At 38.4% G+C, this 26277-nt stretch overlaps 1 protein-coding gene across 4 annotated transcripts in view; it reads left to right on the top strand.

Annotated features, from left to right (window-relative positions):
- CREBRF (CREB3 regulatory factor) overlaps positions 1-26277 on the top strand; it is a 64792-nt gene that overhangs the window by 30837 nt on the left and 7678 nt on the right. For 3 of the 4 annotated variants that reach the window (XM_013990647.2, XM_005657631.3, XM_021076896.1), the window contains exons 4-8: positions 758-1844; positions 7990-8184; positions 9377-9566; positions 11394-11467; positions 17403-17525. In XM_013990647.2, the coding sequence (XP_013846101.1) occupies positions 758-1844; positions 7990-8184; positions 9377-9566; positions 11394-11467; positions 17403-17525 (1669 nt within the window). The other variant, XM_021076898.1, reaches the window with a different exon arrangement.

Here is a 26277-nt window from a genome sequence, read left to right as displayed (position 1 = left end):
CCTTCTGAGCCTCAACCCACCAAACCTTCTCCCCAAAAGTAATTGCTAGTAACAGAGTATTTCTATGCATATAATGTGTGTGTGTGTGTATAGATATGTGCGTGTGTATATATATATGAATATTTTAAATTAGATTTCATAACATGTAGTAAGCAGCCTTTTCATCTTAGTACATTAGAACTTAACTACATTCTTCTTATAATCTTATTGACATTTTAAAAATCATATCTCTACTCATGAGGAGTATTTTATTCCCCATGCCCAAGAGTTGTTACAAGGTCTTACAAAGATCTTATCTTTTTGTTGGTTGAGTTCCAACCCTCTTTGGATTGCTCTTTATCTCTGTATTTAAGTGCTAAAGAAGACAGATTCTTCTGTGATGAAGATAAGGTCTTCATTATTTGCTTTATAACTGAAGCTTGTTTCTAAGAAGATCCCCAAATCCTTCCAAGTCAAAGATCAGAAAAATGTAAACTTTTTTTCAGAAAAAAGTGCTTATAGTGAAGTTCAAGAGCCCTTGACCATACCTAAGCTTCTCAGGGGGCACATTCTGCCCCCCCTTTTTTTCCTCGCCTAAGGAAGTGACACTAAATGGAATGGTAGACTGTCATGTAAGTAGTCTTTATCTAAAAACAGACCAGCAGTTGAGTACTGATATATTAATTTGATATATAGAAGTAAGGATAGAGGTAAATAATTCTTTCATCAAATATGGTGTATATATATATATATATATTTTTTTTTTAACCTTTCTCAGGATAGAGAAATGAACTACCAACAAAATCCTAGAGACAACTTCCTTTCTTTGGAGGACTGCAAAGACATTGAAAACCTGGAATCTTTCACAGATGTCCTGGATAATGAGGGTGCTTTAACCTCAAACTGGGAACAGTGGGATACATACTGTGAAGACCTAACAAAGTACACCAAACTAACCAGCTGTGACATCTGGGGAACAAAAGAAGTGGATTACTTGGGTCTTGATGACTTTTCTAGCCCTTACCAAGATGAAGAGGTCATAAGTAAAACTCCAACTTTGGCCCAGCTTAATAGCGAGGACTCTCAGTCTGTTTCTGATTCCCTGTATTACCCTGATTCACTTTTCAGTGTCAAACAAAATCCCTTGCCCTCTTCATTCCCTGGTAAGAAGATCGCAAGCAGAGCAGCTGCTCCTGTGTGTTCTTCTAAGACTCTTCAGGCTGAGGTCCCTTTGTCAGACTGTGTCCAAAAAGCAAGTAAACCCACTTCAAGCACACAAATCATGGTGAAGACCAACATGTATCATAATGAAAAAGTGAACTTTCACGTTGAATGTAAAGACTATGTGAAAAAGGCAAAGGTGAAGATCAACCCAGTGCAGCAGAGCCGGCCTCTATTGAGTCAGGTTCATGCAGATGCGGCAAAGGAGAACACCTGCTACTGTGGTGCCGTGGCCAAGAGACCAGAGAAAAAAGGGACGGAGCCTCTGCAGGGCCATGCTACTCCAGCTTTGCCTTTTAAAGAAACCCAGGAACTATTACTCAGTCCCTTGCCCCAGGAGGGGCCTGGGTCGATTGCAGCAGGAGAGAGTAGCAGCCTTTCTGCCAGCACATTGGTCTCAGATTCATCCCAGAAAAAAGAGGAGCACAATTATTCCCTTTTCGTCTCTGACAACTTGGGTGAACAGCCAACCAAATGCAGTCCTGAAGAAGATGAGGAAGACGAGGAGGATGTTGATGACGAAGACCATGATGAAGGATTTGGCAGCGAGCACGAACTTTCTGAAAATGAGGAAGAGGAAGAAGAGGAAGAGGATTATGAAGATGACAAAGATGATGATATTAGTGACACTTTCTCTGAACCAGGTATTGTAATGCTTGGAGGCTTACCAAGCTGACTTTTTCCTACTCTGTCGAAATAGAAAGTTGTGCTATGGATGCTTTCTTTGTCTTAGTTTGGGCATTGACTTAGTTTTTTGTCTTGGATATGTAATTGCTTTTATCTATTCAAACAGCTCTAAAATAATCACTTTTCCTCATGTGTGGTTCATATGCTGATTCCTCGAGGGCTTCTTAATTTGTCTTATGTTAAGTGACCTGATTTGTCACTCTCTGGAGCAGCTGTGCAAAGATGCCCAAAATGGATTGGTTCAAAAATATGCATATTTCTGCATGCATCCCTCTGTTTTAGTTGAGGTAAGTTAGGAGTCCATAGAATGGTGAACCAAGCGATGATGGCTTATATTACTCATTCCTGTAACCAGCAAAGCCTACTTAATGAATAATGTAAAAGAGAGCTTTTTCTTTGTGTCTGCTGCATCTTTCATTTGCACAGTATTTTTCCATTTAAGAAAAATACATGCTATAATTTAATAAGCATGAAGGAGTCTCTGCTCTGCGTACAGCACATATAAATAAAAGGAAGAAAGAAAATGAAACCTGTGGGGAACTGGCTCATTTCAGCATGTACATGGTTGGTCTCCTGTCACTACTGGCTTGTGCAGTTTATTTATGAAAATGGTATTGACAAGTGGCACACAATTAAAAATGCACGAAGAAATGAAGAGCTTCAGATTTGAATGAAAGTTACTTTATCCAGAAATAGCGTTGGTACTGTAATTTTACATAAAAGACCAAGTTATTAAAAAAAAAAAAAAGACTCTGGATTGTCAAAGAGCCCTTTTGTTGTTAGAATTTCCGGCAGTATAAACACAGATATTTAATTTTTGGAAAGATTTTTCAGCCATAGTAGCTATATTATAGCCAGTGAAGCATATCATTGCTAAGAGACTGTCCTCTTAGCGAAATCTTTCTATTGCACAAATGCTTAGATTTATGCATTTGGTACAACTAAGTTGTTTGACTTGGGTGGAGTTGCAAGTAAGGAAAAGGTACTTTACAGTGGAGGAAAAGGGTTTATGCCTTTTCTTTGGTTTACCTTAACATTCAGTATAGTCTAGATAAAACAATTGTCTTTTCTACTTAGCAGGAAATCTTTTCTCTCAACAAGTGAATAAAATCTGCTTTGAGCTCTTTCAGGGATTGCTGTCTTTGCTTAGTGATAAATTAAATCCCACCCATAGGAGTCCAGAGGGCTGCCCAGGAGTGGTCCTTAAAGTCTGACAGATCAGCCCTATTGTTTTGAGTCCCATATTTAGAGTTGGGGTAGGAGGGCAAGGGAGGGTGATACAAGGAGTAATAACTAGGGTGATAACTAGGAGGTGGAGTGTGGGGAAGTAACTGCCTCTACCAGCTGGTGCTAAAAGGAATGTATAAATTCAAGGGAGTCAGTGAACCCCACTAACGAGGGCAGCCAAGGACTGTTCTGTTTATTCCACCTCTGGTTGTAGCTTTTTTTTCTTTGACTTTTAACTTGAATTTCAGTTCATCCTTGATCCTTTGACTTGGTTTCACCTGGATAAATGTATTGAGAGGTGCATAGGTCCATGAAGAGAGACTGCTCGATAAGTTGACTCTTGTTCCTTTTTCTCAGCCTTTTGATTCTTGTAGGGATGGGGAACTAGTGTTGCAGTTGGTATTGTCCTGTCACGCCACATTCTCTTGCCCTGTCACTTGTAGGAGAACCCTGATTTGTGAGTTTGTTGGTGTAAGTGACCAACACTGTTTTAAAAGAGAGATGCGCCCATTGGCACTCGGCAGGGTAAAGCTCTCCTCTTGGCACTATTTAACACTGATGGATGTTTGGGTGGAATTTAATTCACTCACTTCCAGTTGACTTGAAGTAAAACCTCTTTGGTTAGTATTACTTGGACACTTCTCACCAGTGTTTTTGAGTGACATGCTTTAAGCACAAATAAGTGATTTTGCAGTATTTGGGAGGTTTATTCATATTTGCTAGTGAAAATTTCCCTTCTTTGGAAGAAAGAGCTAAACAAGCAACTTTAGGAATACAAACATGAATTATTGGTGAGAGGCAAGAAGAAATTCTTTGAAACAGGAAAGTGGGATAAAGTTTCTTGAGAGTGCTAGTTTTAGAGTGGGTTGATTGGTTTAATTTGCAGCAGACAGTTTACAAAGGCCCTTTTGTGATGACTAGCTCCCTTGATGCTGTTTCTTGGCAGTTGACTACAACAGTGCCTGAGCCTACAAAGCTCCAGGAAAGGTGTAAAATAGAGTTTTAGTCCCTATTCTGGACTTGCTCCCAAGTTTTAATAGAGCCTATTCTGTGGACAGACTACAACTGTTTGGGGTCATAGAATTACATGGTTGTAAGGCTAAGAATTAGGCCCCCAGAATGAGAGTTTATTTTGTAATCTCCATTAAACATTGTCACGATTGACTTTACCAGCTTAATGCAGTAGTCTGCACTTTGCAAAACCAAAGATGTGCAGTCAGAATTTTAGAGAAATTCCCTGGTGGCTTAGCAGGTTAAGGATCCTGCATTGTTCCCTGGCCTGGGAACTCCTGCGTGCTGCAGGCACAGCCCAAAAAACAAAAACAAACCACCCCACAGAAAATCATTTAGGGGAGAGGAATAGCGATGGCCTGGGAATTTTGGTTAGTAGATGCAAATTACCGTATTTAGAAAGGGTAAACAGCAATCCTGCTGTATATAGCACAGGGAACTATATTCAGTCACCTGGGATAGACCATGTTGGACACAAATATAAAAAAGAATGTGTAAATACATATAACTGAGTCATTTTGCTGTGCAGCAGAAATTAGCACAACATCGTACATCAACTATGCTTTATTTTATTTTTGATTTTTTTTTTTTTTTTTTTGTCTTTTGAGAGCTGCACCCGTGGCATATGGAGATTCCCAGGCTAGGGGTATAATAGGAGCTCTTGCTGCTGGCCTATGCCACAGCCACAGCAACACCAGATCTGAGTCACGTCTTTGACGTGTACCACAGCTCATGGCAATGCAGGATCCTTAACCCACTGAGCAAGGCCAGGGATTGAACCTGCAACCTCATCATTCCTAGTCAGGTTCATTTCTGCTGAGCCACGACGGGAACTCCTATTTTTGCTTTTCAGGGCTGCACCCTGGGCATATGGAAGTTCCCAGGCTAGGAGTCTAATCAGAGCTGCAACTGCCAGCCTATGCCACAGCCACAGCAATGTGGGATCTGAGCCATGTCTGTGACCTACACCATAGCTCATGGCAATGCCAGATCCCACTGAGCGAGGCCAGGGATCAAACCCAAGTCCTCATGGATACTAGTTGGGCTTGTTACCACTGAGCCACAACAAGAACTTCCATCAAATATAATTTTAAAAAATTAAAAAAAATTTAGGCAGTAAATGTGGCCTTTTGACCTCCTTTTGGTAATTATGTCAGGAAGGAATGAGTTAGATCAGGATGGTGATCCATCAGATGAAAAGAGAGAAAAGGCTCCATGGGAAATGTTACATTAAACAAAGCACTGATTTGTTAAAAAAAAATTGGGGTGTTACCTATTTTTGTGTTAGACATTGTATATTAGATTATTGGCTATGCAGAGGTGAACAAAACAGATCCTCATCTTCACAGAACTTAGAATTGAGTGGGTTTATTTACTGTCGTAATTTCTCGGTCTTCCGGTTTTATGTGTTCTGTGACTTGGATGCAGGATGGGAGTTTCTTAAAATTTATTTGATCACAGAACTATTTGGGACTGAAGGCATATCTTAGAGTAATAACGTTCCTCAGAACACACTTTAATAAATATTTAATTACCTTAAATGCAAGACCAGTGATCTGGGAATATAATTTTCCTCCATTCTACTTGATCACAGTAGTTTCTGTATTGAAAAGTTGGATGACAAATCTGTCTCCACAGAGCATGTGTCTCTGTGTGTTATTGTGAATTTATGGTCTATACTATTAGAGACTGTTGAAATATTAGATCAAAGAAAACTGAGTATCCTTAAGTTTCTTGGAAAACGGCTGAACATATGTAAGTAAATAAAACCGGTAATAATTTGGGTGGGACAGAAGAAATCTAAATCCTAATGACTCTTTGAATTTAATATGGAATGTATGTGGGGGAAAAAATATTTAGACCATTTACCTGGCTAGGCACAGGGAAGGTAGGAGCCCAATTGGAGCTAGAGCCATGGGGCCTGAGCCAGTTCCAGCTCTACTAGGTTCCTAGAAGCCTCAAATGAAATAACTGTGAGTGAATATGTGAGTGCATTAAATGAGAGAGATGGTGCTTTGCCAGAAATCTAGGCCACCTGAGGGAGCATGTCAAATAAAGTGTCAGAAGGATGGGTTACCTGAGGAAGCTGTATGTAAAAGTTTCCCTTATGCTTTGGGCTGGGATAGACTTGAATGTGGAATAGCAGTTCTTGACATTGATAGGAAGATGGAATGTTTCAGTTGGGTGCATCTGCCTTTGTTGAGGTGTTCCCAGCCATACTAGGGTAATCCCTATGAGCCAGTAATTTCAGCTTGGCCTACTACAGCAAGGACTTTTTTTTTTTTTTTTTTTTTTTTTTTGCATTTTAGGGATGCACCTTTGACATATGGAGGTTCCCAAGCTAGGGGTCTAATTGGAGCTGTTGCCACTGGCCTACACCAGAGCCACAGCAACAGCAGATCCAAGCTACATCTGTGATCTACACCATAGCTCACCAGCTCAAGGCAATGCCCGATCCTTAACCCACTGAGTGAGGCTGGGGATCAAACCTGCATCTTCATGGATGCCCGTCAGATTCGTTTCCACCGAGCCTCGATGGGAACCCCGTGCATCTTTTCTTAAGAAGCATCTAAGTTCTCTGTCACACTTCTTGCCATGTTTTAAAGTACTCCATGAATCTTATCAGGCTGTTAAGCCAGCATTGCTGCAAAAGCTTGTCTTAACTCTTGCCTCAAAATCCTTCTTCTCTCTGAATTCTTTTTAAAAAGGTCATGTTTACCAAGATAGAGTTTTCACACAGTAAAATTCACTGTGTAATTTTAAGTGTATATTTCTTTGGGTTTTGACAAGTACATGTAGTCAAGTAACCTCTACTAACACAATCAAGGTATGGGATAGTTTGATCATCCCCAGATTTCCCTCGTGTTCCTTTATAGTCAGCCCCTCCCTCCGCCCCAACTCCTAGCAACCATTTTGTCCCTATAGTTTTGCCTTTTCTAGAAGGTCATGTAAATGGAATCATGTTTCTAATTAATTCTTTTTTAAATTATACTTGATTTACAGTGTTGTGTCAATTTCTGCTGTAAAGCAAAGTGACCCAGTCATACATATATATACATTCTTTTTCTCACATTATCCTCCATCGTGTTCCACTACAAGTGACTAGATATAGTTTCCTGTGCAGGATCTCATTGCTTATCCACTCCAAATGCAGTACAGTAGTTTGCATCTCCTAACCCCAGACTTCCGGTCCATCCCACTTCCTCCCCCTCCCCCTTGGAAACTACAAGTCTGTTCTCCATGTCCATGAGTTGTTTCTTTTCGGTAGATAGGTTCATTTGTGGCATATATTAGATTCCAGATATAAGTGGTGTCATATGGTGTTTGTCTTTCTCTTTCTGACTTCACTTAGTATGAGAGTCTCTAGTTCCATCCATGTTGCTGCAAATGGCATTATTTTGTTCTTTTTTATGGCTAAGTAGTATTCCACTGTGTATATGTTTTCTTCATTCATTCATCTGTCGATGGACATTTAAGTTGTTTCTGTATCTTAGCTCTTGTGAATAGTGCTTCAGTGAACATCATGGTGTATTCTTCCCAGTTTTTGATGGGGTTATTTGTTTTCCTGTGGGTCTGTTTCATTGTTTTCTCAATCTTAGGTGAAGGTACAAAAAAAGTATCATACACTAACCAAAGAGAAACCTAAGGAATATAGACAGTGTCGTTATCTCTATTATTCTCTAAGTATTTTATGAGTTAGAGATTTCTGTGTTAAAAGTTATTTTATAGATTTGGTTTATTATCTTTGACATGCTAATAATGCTTTCAGAAAGTGTCACATGGCAAATAGAAGAGATCTTTTTGTTTGTCCTGATTGGGTCATTGAAATTTATGGAACTTAAAAAATTGGGATTTTTTTTTAAGGCTATGAAAATGATTCTGTGGAAGACTTGAAAGAAATGACTTCAATATCCTCTCGGAAAAGAGGTAAAAGAAGGTACTTCTGGGAGTATAGTGAACAACTCACACCATCACAGCAAGAGAGGATGCTAAGGCCATCTGAATGGAACCGAGACACTTTGCCGAGTAACATGTATCAGAAAAATGGCTTACATCATGGTAAGAGAGGATTGTGATCATGTATATTGTATCCCTTCCCCCTTCCTTCCTTCCTTCCCTCCCTCCCTCTCCCCCCTTTCTTTCCTTCCTTCCTCTTATTTTTGAAATACAGCTGACATACAGTATTATGTTACTTTCAGGTGTATTTCATAGTGATTTGACATTCGCCTACATCATGAAATGATCACCACGGTAGTCTTAGTAATCATCTATCCCTGATATTTCCTGTCACTTTAAACAGAGATACTAAACCATAATGCTTAATCATTATGCATTATACGAAGGTATTCAGCCCCTGCTAACAACTGGAGAATAGAACAGTAGAGCTGCCATGTTTGCTGTGACTACTCTTCATTCACAAATAACTTTTATCAGTGTTGAGAGCCGTCACCTACACAGAGAGGAAAGCTTGTGTAAAAGTAATTTCCAGTCACTTCCTTTCTTTTTTTCTTTTTGGCCATGCCCGTAGCATGTGAAAGTTCCCAGGCCAGGGATCGAACCTCAGCCTTAGCTGTGACAATGCTAAATACTTAACCCGCTGCACCACGAGGGAATTCCAGTCACTTCTTATTTTACTTATCCTACCCAGGAATTGACCAGGAGCCTGCTGATTCCTGACCTGTCACAGGTGCTATAAACAAGAAGTGTTGGGGAGAAAGAGAAGGGGCTCCAGCATCTCTGTCTTTCATTCTTGTTCAGTCTCCAGGCCTAAATGTAAATGGAGAGATTGGAATCAAAATGGTGGGGGGGAGAAAAGAGGAGGGAAAGGAAAAGAAAGGGAGAATAATTGTGGAGAAAAGAAATGGAGTGTAATATAATTGAATAGAAGGAGTCAGGAGAGGCTTATAATCTTAGGTAGGCCAAATTTCAAACTGTGAACACAGGAGGATGTAATTGAGTAGAGTTCTTCTGTACAAATGTTATTTTTACCTTAATCTAAAGTCTGTACTGAGAAGGGGGAGGGCGTTTGTGCAGGAGAAACTCTTTTGAAATTGTGTTCTATTATCCCCATTTCATGCTGTCACAAGGTGGGAAGGAGAGGGGGCCCGCCCTTCTAGCATAGGTTGCTCAAATAATGAGACCTCTGAAAAAGAAGAAAGGGGAGGGGAGAAGTGGGTTTTTAAAATATGACTGTAGAAAATGTATCTCTTGTTAAATAAAGTGATCTCCACTTCTTTTAAACCACCTATAGGAAAATATGCAGTAAAAAAGTCACGGAGAACGGATGTAGAAGACCTGACTCCAAATCCCAAAAAACTACTCCAAATAGGGAATGAACTACGGAAGCTGAATAAGGTGATTAGTGACCTGACTCCAGTCAGTGAGCTTCCCTTAACAGCCCGGCCAAGGTCAAGGAAGGAAAAAAATAAACTGGCCTCCAGGTAAATCTACTCTTGTTCACTCAGGTGATTGAAGTCTAGAAGGTGTGGTTAGACTTTCCATGAGCCTTTTTTTTTTCTTTTTGGGGCCACACCCACGACATATGGAAGTTCTCTAGCTAGGGGTCCAGTCGGAGCTTCAGCTGCTGGCCTACACCACAGCCACAGCAACACTGGATCCTTAACCCACTGAGTGGGGCCAGAGATCAAACATTCATCCTCATGGATACTAGTTGGATTCGTTTCTGCTGAGCCACAATGGGAACTCCCTCAGTGAGCTTTTATAGAGGGGAGGACCCTTGGCCATTTATTCATAAATATACTTTTGTAAATACTACAGTAAGAGTATTACAGTTTTTCCTTTGACAGTAAAAGATGGTACTTACGCTTCATTGAGGAAGTTTTTAAAGGGGAGAGACAAAAGGACTCGAGTGTTTTATATCATGGTATAACGAAAAATTTTATCAAAGCTTTATTTTTTGTTGTATACTAAGTCCGGTTTTGTTTTGTTTTTTTTAACTGGGGTATAACTTGCTTGTGGTAAAATTGATCCCTTTTAGTATATACTTCTATACATTTTGAAAAACATAGCTCGTCATGTAACCATGACCACAACAAAGATACTAAAATTTTTCCTTATGCCTCTTTGTAAAAGTAAACTCCTTTCACATCTAACCCCTCACAATCACTGATATGGTTTCTGTTCCCACAGTTTTGACTTTTCTAGAATGCCATATAGATGGAATCATACTATAAGCAGCTCTTTGGGAGTTCCTGTTATAGCTCAGTGGGTTAAGGACCCGACATTGTCTCTCTGAGAATGTGGGTTTGATCCCTGCCCTGGCTCAGTGGGTTAAGGATCCAGTGTTGCTATAAGCTGCAGCATAGGTCACAGATTCGGCTCAGATATGGCATTGCCATGGCTGTGGTATAGACCCCAGCTGTAGCTCCCATTCCACTCCTTGCCCTGGAACTTCCATAAGCTATAGGTGCAGCCATGAAAAGAAAAAACAAGGAAGCAAACAACAAAAAAGCAAACTGTATGCAACCTTTTGCATCTGACTTTGATTTCACATGTGGTGAATTTAAGATTCGTCCATATTGTTGTGTGGAACAATAGTTTGTTTCTCTTTATTGACATAGTAGTCCTTTGAAGTGATATGCTACAGTGTACCTCTTCACAAGTTGAAGGATATTTGAGTGGTTACCAATTTTTGGCAATTACGAATAAAATCACCATAAACATTCACTTACAGATGTTTATGTGAACATAAATTTTCATTGCTCTTGGGTAAGTACCTGGGAGTGTAGATTTAACTTTATGAGAAACTACCAAAGTAGCTATTTCTGAAGTAATAAAGTTTATTTTTAAAATGTTTACTATTTTCTAAAGTAGCCTTAGGTACTACTTTGCATACCCTCCAGAAACATGTGAGGATCCCACTTCACATCTTCTACACCTGATATTGTTGGTTTTTGTTTATTTCAGTATCCTAGCCATAGTTTTGTTTTTTAATGTATCCTGAAATTTTTAAAAATCAGATTGGACAAATGATTATATTGTGTGTTTTGGGGCAACTGAGTCCCTTGATATAAACATCAGTATAGGCAGTGATTTTTGGTTGCTTATCACAAAATGAAAAAAGTGAACTGGGAAGTTCCCATTGGCAGGTTAAGGATCCAGCGTGGCTGTAGCTATGGTGCAGGTTGAAACTGTAGTGCAGCTTCCATCTCTGGCCCCGGGGAACTTCCACATGCTGCGGGTATGGCCAAAAAAAAAAAAAAAAAAAAAAAAAGGTAAAATGAACTAATTGCTCCTTTCTTTCACAGGGCTTGTCGGTTAAAGAAAAAAGCACAGTATGAAGCTAATAAAGTGAAATTATGGGGCCTCAACACAGAATATGGTAAACTTCCACTTTTAAGAATTTGATCACCTTCCTTTTACCTTGCTGACCTCTCTCTTTCTTCTTTTTCTTTAGTTTTGTTATTTGCTTTCCTTGTGTTCTGCCCAGTTTTAGGCCAGCCTCCTTTTTGTTCATCCATTCACTAAGCTGTATGCTTGGTCTTACTCCTTCACGTCCTTCTCTTAGTGTGTCTGTATCTGTGGCTGGCCAAGCCAAATCTCTTCTCGCTCCTAAAAAGCACATCTTCTTGTGATCATGGTAATCTCTGATTTCCATTTTACAGTTAGGTACTGGGTTAGCCAATTTTATCGGACTAATGTATATTTTAACCTTTGGATAGTTTGGAAGTGTATCTTATAAATTTGATTGCTCATTAGAATCATCTCTGTGTACATTGTAAACTGTAGATTCCTAGGCTTCTTCCCAGATCCTCTGAATTGTAATCTATGCAAGTAGAACCCAGAATCCATTTTTTGTTATTATTATTATTTTTTTTTTTTTGGCCACCCCAAAGCATATGGAGTTCCTGGGCCAGGAATCAAATCCAAGCCACAGTTGCAACCTATGCTGCGACTAAGCTGGATCCTTAAACCACTGTGCCAGGCCAGGGACTGAACCTGCATCCCAGTACTCCGGAGACACCACCCATCCTTTGTGCCAGAGTGGGAACTTGAGAATCTTTTTTTTTTTTAGGCCGCATTTGTGGCATATGAAAGTTCCCAGACTAGGGGTCAAATTGGAACTGCAGCTTCCAGCCTATGCCACAGCCATAGCAACACTTTTCAGATACTTAACCCACTGAGCAAGGCCAGGGATGGAAACTGCATCTTCAAGCATACTAGTCAGGTTCATTACATCTCTGCCACAACAGGAACTCCCATATATGTATTTTTTCTTTTTTTTTAGGGCCAAACCCTCAGCATATGGAAGTTCCCAGGCTGGGAGTCTAATTGGAGCTACAGCTACCAGCCTATACCACAGCCACAGCAACATGGGATCCGAGCTGCATCTGGGACCTACACTGCATCTCATGGCAACGCCAGATCCTTAACTTACTGAGTGGAGCCAGGGATCAAACCCCCATCCTCATGGATCCTAGTCAAGTTTGTTAACTGCTGAGCTATGAAGGGAACTCCCAAAATCCATATTTTTAACATTACTCCAGTTAGTCTTATGCAGTCATCCTGGTGCATATTTGGGAACCGTTGGTTTAGATCAATACTTCTCCATCTTTCATATCATGGCATGTGCAGACAACTATCATCTCTAAGGCATCCTAGAATATGACAGAGTAGGCTGCTCATGGGAAGAGGCCCCTAAGGGCAGAGAGGATCAATATCCCATACACCTGGGACCCTTTTAACAGCATCCTAGAGGGTTGGAAAGCTCTGCTTTCCATCTTCTGTAATAAGAACTACCCGCCTCCCTTCCTCCCTTACTTGGTTACTCTTCTTGAAGCCTGGTTTCATAAAAGCTCATATGTTCCTTTGCCTCTGAAATTGTCCTCTTCACTGTGTAGCTCTTGGGCGAAGTTGCATCTGAAAGTGAAACAATAGCTAAATGGTCAATTATTACTTGTTCCGGAGACTTTGTTAAGTTCCAGCACGTAAGTGCTCAGTAAACATTGTGCAGTTTTTCTCAGTTCTTTATCTCGATCATCTTGTTTCCATTTGCGAGGGCAGAAAAAAGGTTTCCAACTGTGAAGTTTACAACTTGTAAAGTGAACTGGTATTTTTTTTTTTATTAGTGGCTATGCAGGAACTCTAATCAAGGTAAATGAATTAGGTAAAACAATGGTTGGTTTGTTGGAATGAAATCTATCATTTCCTATTAATTCTTTCTTGCTATTTGAAGCATTTTGATTTTCATCTCTGTGAGTATTGTATGTAATGCTTACAATGTCATGCACATTCATATTTCCTTTTAGAACCCAGCTGACTCACTTTGCAGGGAGATAATAGTGGGCCACTGGGAGCCTTCTGGGTTTCATTTTCTCTGGACACATGAGGCATCTGTGTGTTGTTCAGTTAATATATTTATCCATAATAATACATCTGTGTGGTCATATATTTTTGCATTTGTAAATATATACATGTATGCTCTCTCTCTCTCACACACACACACACACACACACACACACACACACACATGCTTTTCTGTGGTGAAACTATATTCTGGGATAGGGAGCAAGTGGGGAATTGGTAAGGGCCAGGAATATATGTATTTTTTAATGTGTTCTATTTCAAATTGAGTTTTTGATGTCTGCTTAAAATTTTTCTTGTTTCCAGAGCTAACTCAAAGCCTCTGGTATTTTCACTTAAGAAAAGACAAGACGGGAGTTCCCATCTTGGCTCAGTGGTTAATGAACCGGACTAGTGTCCATGAGGATGCGGGTTCAATCCCTAGCCTCACTCAGTAGGTTAAGGATCTGGTATTGCCATGAGCTGTGTTGTAGGTCGCAGACGTGGTTCAGATTCCGAGTTGCTGTGGCTGTGGTGGGAACTCCATGTGCTGTGGGTGTGGCTCGAAAAAGACAGAAAGACAGAAAGACAGAAAGAAAGAAAGAAAGACAGAAAGAAAGAAAGAAAGAAAGAAAGAAAGAAAGAAAGAAAGAAAGAAAGAAAGAAAGAAAGAAAGAAAGAAAGAAAGAAAGAAAGAAAAGATAAGATGGAGTTCCGGTCGTGGCTCAGTGGTTAATGAATCTGACTAGGAACCATGAGGTTTCAGATTGGTGTTCTAATTAGAAACTTTGCCAACTCCAAAATCACAATTATTTTCTTGCATATTTTCTCCTAAGATTTATATAGTTTAGGTTTTATAGTTAGGTTTATGGTCTCTTTCGTGTTAATTTTTATGTATGGTGTAGGTAAGAGTCGATGTTCATTTTCCACCCCTATGTGAATATCTGGTTGATCAAGCACCATTCTTTGAAAGGACTTTCCTTTCCCCCTTAAATTGTTTTCGTGCCTTTGTCAAATCAATTGGCCCTATATGTATGGGTCTACTTATAGACTCTGTATTCTGTTCCATTGATCTATTTGTTTGCTCTTATGCAATACGCAATATCTTACTGTAGTTTTATAGTGAATCTTAAAAGTCGGGTCGTGTCAGTCCTTGTTAGTCTTCCTGCTTTGTTCTTTTCTTTCAAAGTTTTTTTGGCTATTTTAGGTCATTTGCATGACCATATAAGTTTTGGAATCAGTTTATCAACATTTTACAAAAAAGTTTACTAAAATTTTGATTGGAATGTCTTTGAATCTGTAGATGAATTTAGAGAGAATTACCATCTTAACCAAATGGAGGCTTCTAATCCATGAACTTGGTGTCTCTTTCTATCTAGATAAGTCTCTAATTTCTGTCTGGCTTGTTTTATAGTTTTCAGTATAAAGTGTTTGAACATCTTTTGTTAGATTTACCTGGGTTTTTTGGTGCTGTTGTAGATGGACTTGTTTTGAAATTTCAAAACTTTTTATTGCTGGTATATGAAATGGATTTTTGTGCATTATTCCTGTACTTTACTATTTTGATAAATTTGTTTATTAGTTTCAGTAGTAGGTATGTACATGCCCTGGGATTTTCTATTGAAGCAGTCGTCATCTACAAGTAAAGATAGCTTTATTTCTTCCTTACTGATCTTTATGCCTTTTAATTCTTTTTCTTGCTTTATTGCAATGTCTGGGACATTGAATAGAAGTGATGATTGCCTTGTTTGCAATCCCAGAGGAGAAACTTTCACCGTTAAGTTAATGTTGGCTGTAGGCTTTTTTGTAGATAAGATTATTTTGCGTAAGTTCCCTTCTTTTCCTAGTTTCATTAAGCATGAATAGGTGTTGAATACTATGATTTCTTTTTTTTTTTTAACTTATCGAAACAATCACATTGTTCTCCTTTATTCTGGTAATATATCACATATTCCTTTGTCAGTGTAGTGAGTTAACATTAACTGATTTTTTTTATTACTCAATGAATTTATTACAATGATCATCACAATCCAATTTTATAGGATTTCTATCCTACAACCCTAGTGCATCCCCCCACCCCCCAAACTGTCTCTTTTGGAAACCATAAGTTTTTCAAAGCCTGTGAGTCAGTATCTGTTCTGCAGAGAAGTTCATTCTGTCCTTTTTTCAGATTCCACATGTCAGTGAAAGCATTTGATGTTTGTGTCTCATTGTCTGACTGACTTCACTTAGGATGATAATTTCTAGGTCCATCCATGTTGCTAAAAATGCCAGTATTTAATTCTTTTTAATGGCTGAGTCATATTCCATTGTGTGTATGTACCACATCGTCTTGATCCACTCCTCTGTCGATGGACATTTAGGTTGCTTCCATGTCTTGGCTGTTGCAAATAGTGCTGCAGTGAACATTGGAGTACATGTGTCTTTGTGAGGCATGGTTTTCTCTGGATAGATGCCCAGGAGTGGGATTGCTGGATCAAATGGTAGTTCTATTTTTAGTTTTCTGAACATTAACTGATTTTTAATTAAACCAACCTTGCATTCTTAGAATAAACCCTATTTGGTGGGTTTTTTTTTTTTTTCTTTTTTAGGGCTACACCTGTGGCATAGGGAAGTTCCCAGGCTAGGGGTTGAATTGGAGCTATAGCTGTTGGCCTACACTATAGGCAACTTGCAATCTGAGCAACCTAACCACAGCTCAAGGCAATGCCGGATCCTTGGCCCACTGATCAAGGCCAGGGATCCAACCCGCATCCTCATGGATATTAGTCAGATTCATTTCTCCTGTGCCACAACTAACCCTATTGGCTTTGATGTATTTTTTTTAATGTTAGAATCTATTGAAAATATTTTGTAAGATTATATTCTGATATTTTATGTTGGATTCTGTCACTATTATTTTGTCAAGGATTTTTATGTGTGTATTCATAAAGGACATTGGTTTGTGATTTCTTTTTTCATAATGTGTTTGTCAGGTTTTAGTATTTGGGGATACTGACCTCATAGAATGAATTTTGCCATGATCTTCCTCTTTTTTGAAAAAGTTTGATAAAATTGATTTTTCCTTCTTTTTTTAATTTTACCAAATTTGCATTTTGATGCTTCTTTCTTTTTTTTATTAAAGTATAGTTGATTTACAGTGTGGTGTAATTTTTATTTCTTCATTGTATATTTGATAGATTTTTTTTCATTAAAACCCTCTGGGTTTTCTTTGGGGAATATTTTTTTGATAAATTCAATTATGTACTAGAAATAGGCTGCTCAGATTTTTGTATTGATTTTTTTTAAGTTACATTTTTAATAAATTTGTCTATTTCATCCAAGTTGTTGAATTCGTTGGCATAGGGTTTTCTTATTATCTTTATGATGGCTCTAGATTCTCAAGTGACAACCCCTTTTTCATTCTAGGTGCAGGTAATCGAGCAGTCTAGCTGAGGATGGGGATGAGGGTGGAAGTGGGTATCAATTTTGTTGATGTTTTCAAAGAACCAGCTTTTGGCCTTCTTTACTTTCTCTATTGTGTATTTGTGTTCTCTTTCATTGATTTCTGCTCTTTTATTACTTCCCTCCTATTTACTTTTGGTTAACTTTGCTCTTTTAAAAAAAAAAAGCTTCTTAAGATGGGGAAATTTGTTTTTAAAACTGTCTTTGAAGGACTTCTTTTGATTTGTGTAATAAATATTTTCTAAGATGCTATGATTCAATACTAGTTACTGTCATAAGTCTTAAAGCTGTGAAGACAAGTAGGGCAAGTTTCTTATAGGGTAGTGGACACTGATACATGTCTACAACATGTTTTTAAAAGTGGTACATCATTTGAAATTAGTCTCTTTGAATAAGAAAGCTTATAACCATCACTGTTTAATATTTTCTTACTTGTTCTTCATTTTTAACCTAATGTATGTTATTACATAATTAGAAATAAATTCTTTCATGTTAGTGACATGTTCCAAGTGTCCTGTTCTGTCTTACAGATAATTTATTGTTTGTAATCAACTCCATCAAGCAAGAGATTGTAAACCGAGTACAGAATCCAAGAGAGGAGAGAGGACCCAACATGGGACAGAAGCTTGAAATCCTCATTAAAGATACTCTTGGTAAGAAGAATACTGGATAAATTAATAAAAAATGATAATACATAGTATAAGATATATGATTCAAGGGGATATTAATTTTTTTTAAGGAAAACCTCAAGTGCTATCATTGTACTTACTTTCCTTTAGGAGTTTTGTCTTTCAAGATTTAGTATTCATAAACCTGTCCTGCTGGTTACCACAATTTATTATTTAGAATTCATCACTGAACTATTTTAACACTTTGGAAAGAGAAACTTCTAGCAACTTTAGTTTTCTGTGGGGAAAATACTGTCAAGCCTGCAGTATGTACTTTAGTGGAGGTTCCTTCCTTTTTTTTTTTTTTTAACTCTTTCACAGGATTCTAACAAACTTGACTATCTGGTTTTCCATCCCTGAACAGATTGTATGTACCACATGGGGAGGAACAGAGAGGTGGGTGTCTGGATGTCTGGCAGAGCTATGGAGAGTAGAGGGAGCTAATGCAGATATGACGTGAGAACCCTAGAGGCCCAGGAGCTTAGCTGCCATAGGAGCAAATCACCCACTATCAGTAGCATCCCAAGGGCATTATAGCATAACGCAATCCATGAAAATCCTAAAGCGTCATAAAATTAGTTCAGCTATAATATATTCTTTAACAGAATTTATTTATTTATTCTAGGACTGTGTCTTAAAAACTGGTTCTTACATAGTCGTCTAGAGAGTAAACTTCAGTTACCTGAGAATTTTCTTCCAGTTCATTTTTTCTCAGGATGCTGTTTATTATTGAGTCAGGTCACTTAAAAAAGTTAGAGCTTACTTTTATTTATTTATTTTTTTGCCTTTTAGGGTTTGCCCCCGAGGCATATGGAAGGTCCCAGACTATGGGTTGAATCGGCGCTATAGCTGCCAGCCTGTGCCACAGCCACAGCAATGCAGGATCCGAGCCAAGTCTTTAACCTACACCACAGCTCACAGCAACCCTGGATTCTTAACCCACTGAACAGTGCCAGGGATCAAATCTGCATCCTCATGAATACTAGTCGGATTCATTTCCTCTGACTCAAGATGGGAACTCCTAGAGCTTATTTTTCAAACATTAATTTCATACCTCAATTTTAGAGTGCCAAATATGATTAAAAAAAAAAAAAAAAGGAGTTCCCATCATGGCTCAGCTGTTAACAAATCTGACTCTAGCATCCATGAGGACACAGGTTCAATCCCTGGTCTTGCTCAGTGGGTTAAAGATCCGGCATTGCTGTGAGCTGTGGTGTAGGTCGCAGACTCAGCTTGGATCTGGCATTGCTGTGGCTGTGGCGTAGACCGGCAGCTACAGCTCGGATTAGACCCCTAGCCTGGGAATCTCCATATGCTGTGGGTACGGCCCTAAAAAGCACATGCACACACACAAAATTAAATTGTAAATATCTTAGAATCTGTTAGAATTTTTCTGACTTCCAGTTATTATAAATTCATTCCACAAAATTTTTTCAGTGCCTCCTGTGTGCCAGATGTTGGGGGTACAGAGATGAATAAACAGAGACTTAGTTGCTACTCTTCTTATGAAGCTTGTAATCTAAAAATGGAAGACAAGGAATAAATTGAAAAACAAAAATGATAACAGTGTGGTAACTGCTATGAAGACATCTAGATGTGTAAATGGAGTGCAGTGAGCAAGGATATCTTATTTTTATTCATACAGAAATATTTCTCATAGCTACCAAAATGATTGCTTGCTTTTTTTTTTTTTTTTTTTTTTTAATGGCTTCCCACAGCATATGGAAGTTCCTGGGCAAGGGGTGAATCTGAGCTGCAGCTGTGGCAACATGAGATCCTTTAACCCACTGCTCTGGGCTGGGAATTGAGCCTGTACCTCTGCTGTGACCCAAACCACTGCAGTCAGATTCTTAATCCACTGTGCCACAGCAGGAACTCCCTGTGTTTTCTTTAATTGAAAATAAATACACATTGAATGCTTCCATGCACTTAGTAAGTTTCTCATGGTCTTTGCAATGATTTATTGGTTTCTCTTATCAGTGTTGTGTTCATGCTAAATGTAAAATATTCTAGTGTTTCTGAAGGGCAATTTGGAATCATTAGTAAAATCAGCATTACATATAGATTTTGACTCAGTTTCATGAAACTTGACATCATCTTTGATTGAAAGCCAAAGGAAAGATTAAGAGACATGACCAAAGAATTCCTTAGGTTAGGAAGGGATAAACAGCTAGCATTTATTTAGTACTTACTATGGTCCAGGACCTTAATGTTGTTTAGTCATTTACCTCCACAGTTCTGTGAAGGAGGTATTATTACTCTGGTTTTACAAATGAGAAATTGGAAGCAGAACGGAGTATTAAGTAATTTGCCCAATTCATACAACCAACAGGTGGCAGAACTAGGAGTAGAAGTAAGTTCTCCTAGTTGTAAGATTTTAACTATACCCATCATTTGGCTCTGTCATCTGACACTCATCTCTAGATAATTTTTGAGCTGTGTAGTTCACAAGTGGCCCTCTAATTGCTTCCTTCAGTAGACTTAAGAATTTATTTTTCTTGACATTCTATGATACATTTGGTTCTCTTCAGCATTTAACTTAATTCTTGCAACGTTTTCTTCATTCTAAGGTATTTAGGTTCTGCATGCCTTATTTCCTATCTTTTAACCAAAAAAAAATGTAGTGGTTCTCTGTAGCTCTAGCAGTACTCACTGGTCATGTGTAAAAATTAAGATATGTTTTTATGTTTTCAAAAAACAAAAGCTTGTTTAGCGTATTGATTAACATCAGAGTATTTGAAATCAGTTCTAGATTTCACTAGCCCTGCCTCTTACTACATGGGGACCCTAGGGAAGTGAAATTTTATGTCTTCTTTCATAGCATTTTTGTCTTTTTCTTTAAAATCATTTTCAGTCTTCCTTTTGTTAGGTAGAGGGAGGAATTTCAAGTTACAAGAAAAAAATTTTTCCTAGCTTTTTAACTTACAGGTCTTGTATATTGATATGTTTGTGCCTTCCCTTTATACTTGATTGTCAGTTTTATCAAGTACAATCCTTGACTCACATTTTCCTGTATTGAGTATTTTAAATTTGTTTCTCCATTTTTCTTCAGGCATAAAGTGTTGTTATTGACAAGTCAATAATTGCCACATTTTTCCCTTATGTCATTTGCTGTTTTACCCAGGGATAAACAGCAATTTTATCTCAGTAGTTTTAATAGACCATGTCTTGGAGTTGGTCATTTTAGGTTGATACTCTTATGTACAGTCCATGTTCTTTCAATTTATATTTTCAGATCTTTTTAGTTTTTGACCTGTTCCCTTGCTTTGGTTTTCTTCTTTGAGGACTCTTACTGTTTGTCAGTTGGATCTTCTTTGCCTGTCTTCAGTATTTTCTGAAGTATATTCACCTTTTCTCAAATTTTAAAACCTTTTTTCTTTTCACTGCTGTTTCTCTTAAATGAATTACTTGGTGTTCTTGTATTCCTTGAGTTTTTTCTTAATCTCAGAAATTAATTTTACTGTTTCTAATTTTTTGAGGTGTAATTGACATAACATTATGTTAGTTTCAAGTATATAATATACAGATGATATATGTTGCAAAATGGTCAGCACAGTAAGTCCAGTTAACATCCATCAGTATACATAGGTACAAATATTTTTTCTTGTGATGGTATCTTTCCTCTCTCCTAGCTACTTTCAGATATGCAGTACAGTATTATTATTTTTTGTGTTTTCTTAATTTTTTTTATGGCCACACCTGTGGCATATGGAAGTTCCTGGGCTACGGATCAAATTGGAGTTGAACCTGCAGGCCTGTGTCTCAGCCACAGCAACACTGGGTCTGAGCTGTATCCACAACCTACACTGTAGCTTGTGGTTAATGCTGGATCCTTAACCCACTGGGTGAGGCCAGGGGTTGAACCCACGTCCTCATGGACACTATGTTGGGTTCTTAACCTACTGAGCCACAACAGGAATTCCTGCAGGACAGGATTATTAACCATAGTCACCACATCATACATTATATTCCCATGATTTACTCATTGTATAATTGGAAATTTGTACTTTTTGACCACCTTCACCCATTTTGCCCACCCCACCCCCACTCCTGCCTTAGGCAGCCACCAGTCTGTTCTCTATATCAGTGAGCTCCAGGGGTTTTTTGTGTGATTTTTTTTTCAAGATTCCACATCTAAGTGAGGTCGTATGGTAATTTATCTTTTTCTGACTTATTTCATTTAGCATAATGCCCCCAGAGTCCATTCATGTTTTCAGAGATGGCAAGTTTTCATTCTTTTTTATGGCCAAATAATATTCCTATGTGTGTGTCTCTGTGTGTGCATACCACAATTTTTTTATCCATTCATCGATTGATGGACATTTAGGTTATTTCCATGTCTTGGATATTATAAATAATGTTATAATGAACATGGGGGTTTATTTCTAATCCCTTCCTGAGTTTTTCTCTTGCTGATTGGTGTTGCTCTTTTATGTCTTGAAGCATTTTCTATAATATCTTTTAGTTAATTTTGAAACAGTGGTGGAAAGTTCCTGTTGTGGTTCAGTGGTAACGAACCTGACTAGTTAGTATCCATGAGGATGCAGGTTCAATCCCTGGCCTCAATCAATGGATTAAGGATCCATTGTTGCCATGAGCTGTGGTGTAGGCCAGCAGTTACAGATCCGAAGCAACCCCTAGCCTGAGAACCTCCATGTGCCTCGATGGGGCCCTAAAAAAACAAAATAGTAATAATAATAGTGGGTTATGGTTTTTCATCCATTTTTTGGTCGTGTCTTTCAGGCATGTTTTCATTGGTTGTAAGAATTTTCTTACTCTTTTTTCTTGTAATACCTTTTTATAGGATTTTTGACCTTGCTGCTTTTCTGTTGTTCATTTGTATGTGAAATTAGCTTTCCTGAACTTTTAAAAGAAAGTTTGGTTCAAGATAGCTTTTCTAACTTCAGTCCTCACTGTTTTAAGTTAAATGAAAAGAAATCTTTTGTATGCATTTGTGAGATGGTAGATGGTTATTTAGGTCCAGCCACAAAGGGGACATAAGAGAGGAACAGGAAAAGAAGGTTTATCCTAGAGAGAGAGAGTCACCACATGTTGAGGGGGCCACATGAAGGGAGCATTAAGAGAGCAGGTTCAACCAAGCAAGTAGGGAGGAGGCAGAGAAAGAGAGAGAAATAAAAGAACTAGTGTGCAGGTACCTTGATTAGGGGTCAGGCCGAAGTGTAAAAGGTGTGAGGGGATTTTTTTTGGTCACTAGGTCAAAGTCAGGTGAGAGCAAGAAGAGGAACTTGTGGCAGGGCCGTCCTTATCAAACTAAAGCATATGGCAGCTTGCTTTCTGAGATTTCTTTTTCTGTACCCCCCCCTCCCATTTTATCTGGACCATCTCTTCCTTTCATATCTACTATCTGTGTTTTGCTATGTTTTTCTTAACAGTGCTGGCCCTTGTCCTACACGGGAGTCCTAGTTGGTCAGTTTTCTGTGTTCACAAAGGCTAGACTGCTCCAGCCCCTTGACATCTTATGGTGGGCTCCTGGCACTCACCTCAGACTCACTATTCTCTTGGACAGACTTTCCTACAGCTTCAGCTGTTCTCCAAGTTGGCCTCCTATAACTTGTAATAAATAGGTCCATTATTGCCTTTTGATTCATCCCATACAAGTATATTTCTTCTTTTTTTTCTTTTTATGGCTGCACCTGTGTCATATGGAAGTTCCTGGGCTAGAGGTCGAATCAGAGTTGCAGCTGCAGACCTCTGCCACAACCACGGCAGCACCAGATCTGAGACACAACCTTTACCACAGCTTATGGCAACACCAGATCCTTAACTCACTGAGCAAGGCCAGGGATCAAACCTGCATCCTCATGGATTCTTGCTGGGTTCTTAACCTGCTGAGCTACACTACAATGGGAACTCCACACACTAATTTTAGTATCATGCAGATCTTAGAACCTTAGGTAGGTTGTTTCTATCTTCTGGAATTTTGGGATTCTTGGAGGTAACTTGTCACTTGTTAAAAGTTTTGCATCGTTTTGCTCCTTAATTGCTCTATTTTTATGTGGGTAATTGAGATTAAAAACCCATGCTGCCATAGAACCATCTTCCCAGAATTCCCTTCTGGAGCAGCTTAAATATGTTGGAGTTCCTTTTCCTGAAAAGTTTCGTAGAATATTCTTTGAAAATATCTGGCCCACTGTGGTTTTTGTGATTAACACTTTGAAAACGTTCCTTATGTCATCCATCATAATTTGTCAGGTTGCAAGCTCTTTTGGAATCAGTTTTTTTTTTTTTTTTTTTTTTTTTTTTTTTTTTTTTTTTAATGGCTGTACTCATGGCATTTGAAGTTCCCAGGCTAGGGGTTGAATTGGAGCTGTAGCTGCTGGCCTACACCGCAGCTCACAGCAATGCTGGATCCTCAACCCACTGAGGGAGACCAGGGATTGAACCCACATCCTCATGGATGCTAGTCCAGTTTGTTACTGCTGAGCCATGATGGGAACTCCTGGAATCAGTTTTGATCATTTATTATTCCTAGAAAACTACCCACTTCTCCAGGCTCTCAAATTTATCAAATTGAGCAAAATAGTTTTTGTTTCTGAATTTTTTCTGTATCAGTAGTGTTCCATTTTCATTTCTTAATTTTGTGTTTATGTTCTCCTTTCTTTCTTGAATTAGTTAGTTTTAGGTTATTCTATTTCTCCCGTCAAAGAACTAGCTCTTCTATACATCAATTCCTTTAATTTCTTCAGTTAGATGATTAATTTTTTTAGTCTTTCTTGTTCACTAATATAATTAAAAACTTTTTAAATTTCTTCCAAGCACTGCTTTAGTTGTATCTCATAGATTCTGATATACATATTTTAATTGTTTTCTGAATACGTTTTTGTTTTCTGACCCAAGGAATTATTTGAGAGAGATTTAAAATTTTCCAAGAGCTCCCGTCATGGCTCAGCAGTAACAAACCTGACTAGTTTCCATGAGGACATGGGTTTGATCTCTGGCCTCGTTCAGTGAGTTAAGGATACAGCATTGCTGTGAGCTGTGGTGCAGCTTGGATCTGGTGTTGCTGTGGCTGTGGTGTAGGCTGGCAGCTGCAGCTGATTGGGGCCCTAGCCTGGGAACTTCTGTATGCTGTGGGTGTGGCCCTAAAAAGGCAAAAAAAAAAAAAAAGGAAAAAGAAAGAAAGTAAATTTTCCAGAAGGTAGCAATTATTATATTCTAGTTACTCTTTTTTTTTGTGATTTACTGAAAAATTTAAAAAATCTACTTAACATATGATTATAATTTTTTTTTTTTTTTGTCTTTTTGCCATTTTCTTGGGCTTCTCCCATGGCATATGGAGGTTCCAAGGCTAGGGGTCCAATCGGAGCTGTAGCCGCTGGCCTACGCCAGAGCCGAAGCAACATGGGATCTGAGCCATATCTGCGACCTGCACCACAGCTCACGGCAGCGCCAGATCCTTAACCCCCTGAGCAAGGCCAGGGATGGAACCCGCAACCTCATAGTTCCTAGTCGGATTCGTTAACCACTGAGCCACGACAGGAACTCCAACATATGATTATAATTTTAAATGTTTTGTGGGCATTTATAAAGAAGACATATTTTCTGTTTTATATTAAGACTCCAATATATATATGTTAATTAGCTAATCTTAATTAAATCATCTTTTTATTTTTGTAGGGGGTATCCATTTATTTTATTTAGAACTGAGAAAGGCTGCCACTAATGTGTTTCAGTTTCCTCTCATATTTTCTGTGTTTTGGCTTTTGAAAGCTGGGATGTTTGAATATGATTTATTACTGCTGTATGTTCATTATGGATTCAAGTCTTTATCATCAAGAAGCACACATCTTTTGTCTTATTTCCAGCTTTTTCCCTGAATTCAGTCTTTGTGACATTACAGTCATGAATGCAGCTTTCTTATAATTTTTTTTTTGCTTGGTATCTTTTTGCCTACCCTTTTATTTTCAATCTTTCTGAATTACTTTATATTAGATACATTCTCTTTCTTTAAAAGATCTTAATTAAAATTAAAATATAATTTTCATTTGCATAACATAAAATTCACTTAGATTTTTATATCTAACTTATAGTTGGATTTTCTTTGTTAGTCTAGGAGTTTTTCTGTAATAGGTGAGTTTAGCTCTTTTTTTTTTTTTTTTTTTTTTTTTGTCTTTTTGCCTTTTCTAGGGCTGCTCCCACGGCATATGGAGATTCCCAGGCTAGGGGTCTAATCGGAGCCGTAGCCACTGGCCTACGCCAGAGCCATAGCAACTCAGGATCCGAACCATGTCTGCAACCTACACCACAGCTCATGGCAATGCCAGATCCTTAACCCACTGAGCAAGGCCAGGGATCAAACCTGCAACCTCATGGTTCCTAGTGGGATTCGTTAATCCCTGAGCCATGACGGGAACTCCTAGCTCATTTTTATTTATTGATCTATGTTTTTAGTTCTATCATCAAAAGATCTGTTAGGATTTGTTCCTATGGCTTTCTTGCCTTTCTCTGTCATTCACTGTATGATCCATTATTATAGTTTCATTTTTTATGTATTTTCTGATAGTTTGCAAGCTCTGCATGTTTGTCTTGCAAGTTCACTTTTTAACTCTAACATAACTTGTATACTTAATTTTTCCCCTCAACCTTTCATTCAAGATATCAGTCCTACAAGAAAAATATAAATAGTCCAGTGAACATCTGCATATCATTCAACTAGTTTTACCAGTTGTTAATATTTTGCTGCATTTGCCTTATTTCTACCTCTATATTTTTTTCT

The sequence above is a fragment of the Sus scrofa genome, chromosome 16 (assembly GCF_000003025.6).
Source record: "Sus scrofa isolate TJ Tabasco breed Duroc chromosome 16, Sscrofa11.1, whole genome shotgun sequence".
Classification (NCBI taxonomy): domain Eukaryota; kingdom Metazoa; phylum Chordata; class Mammalia; order Artiodactyla; family Suidae; genus Sus; species Sus scrofa.
Note: the sequence above shows the minus strand (reverse complement) of the source record. Positions and strands in the feature narration are given on the sequence as shown.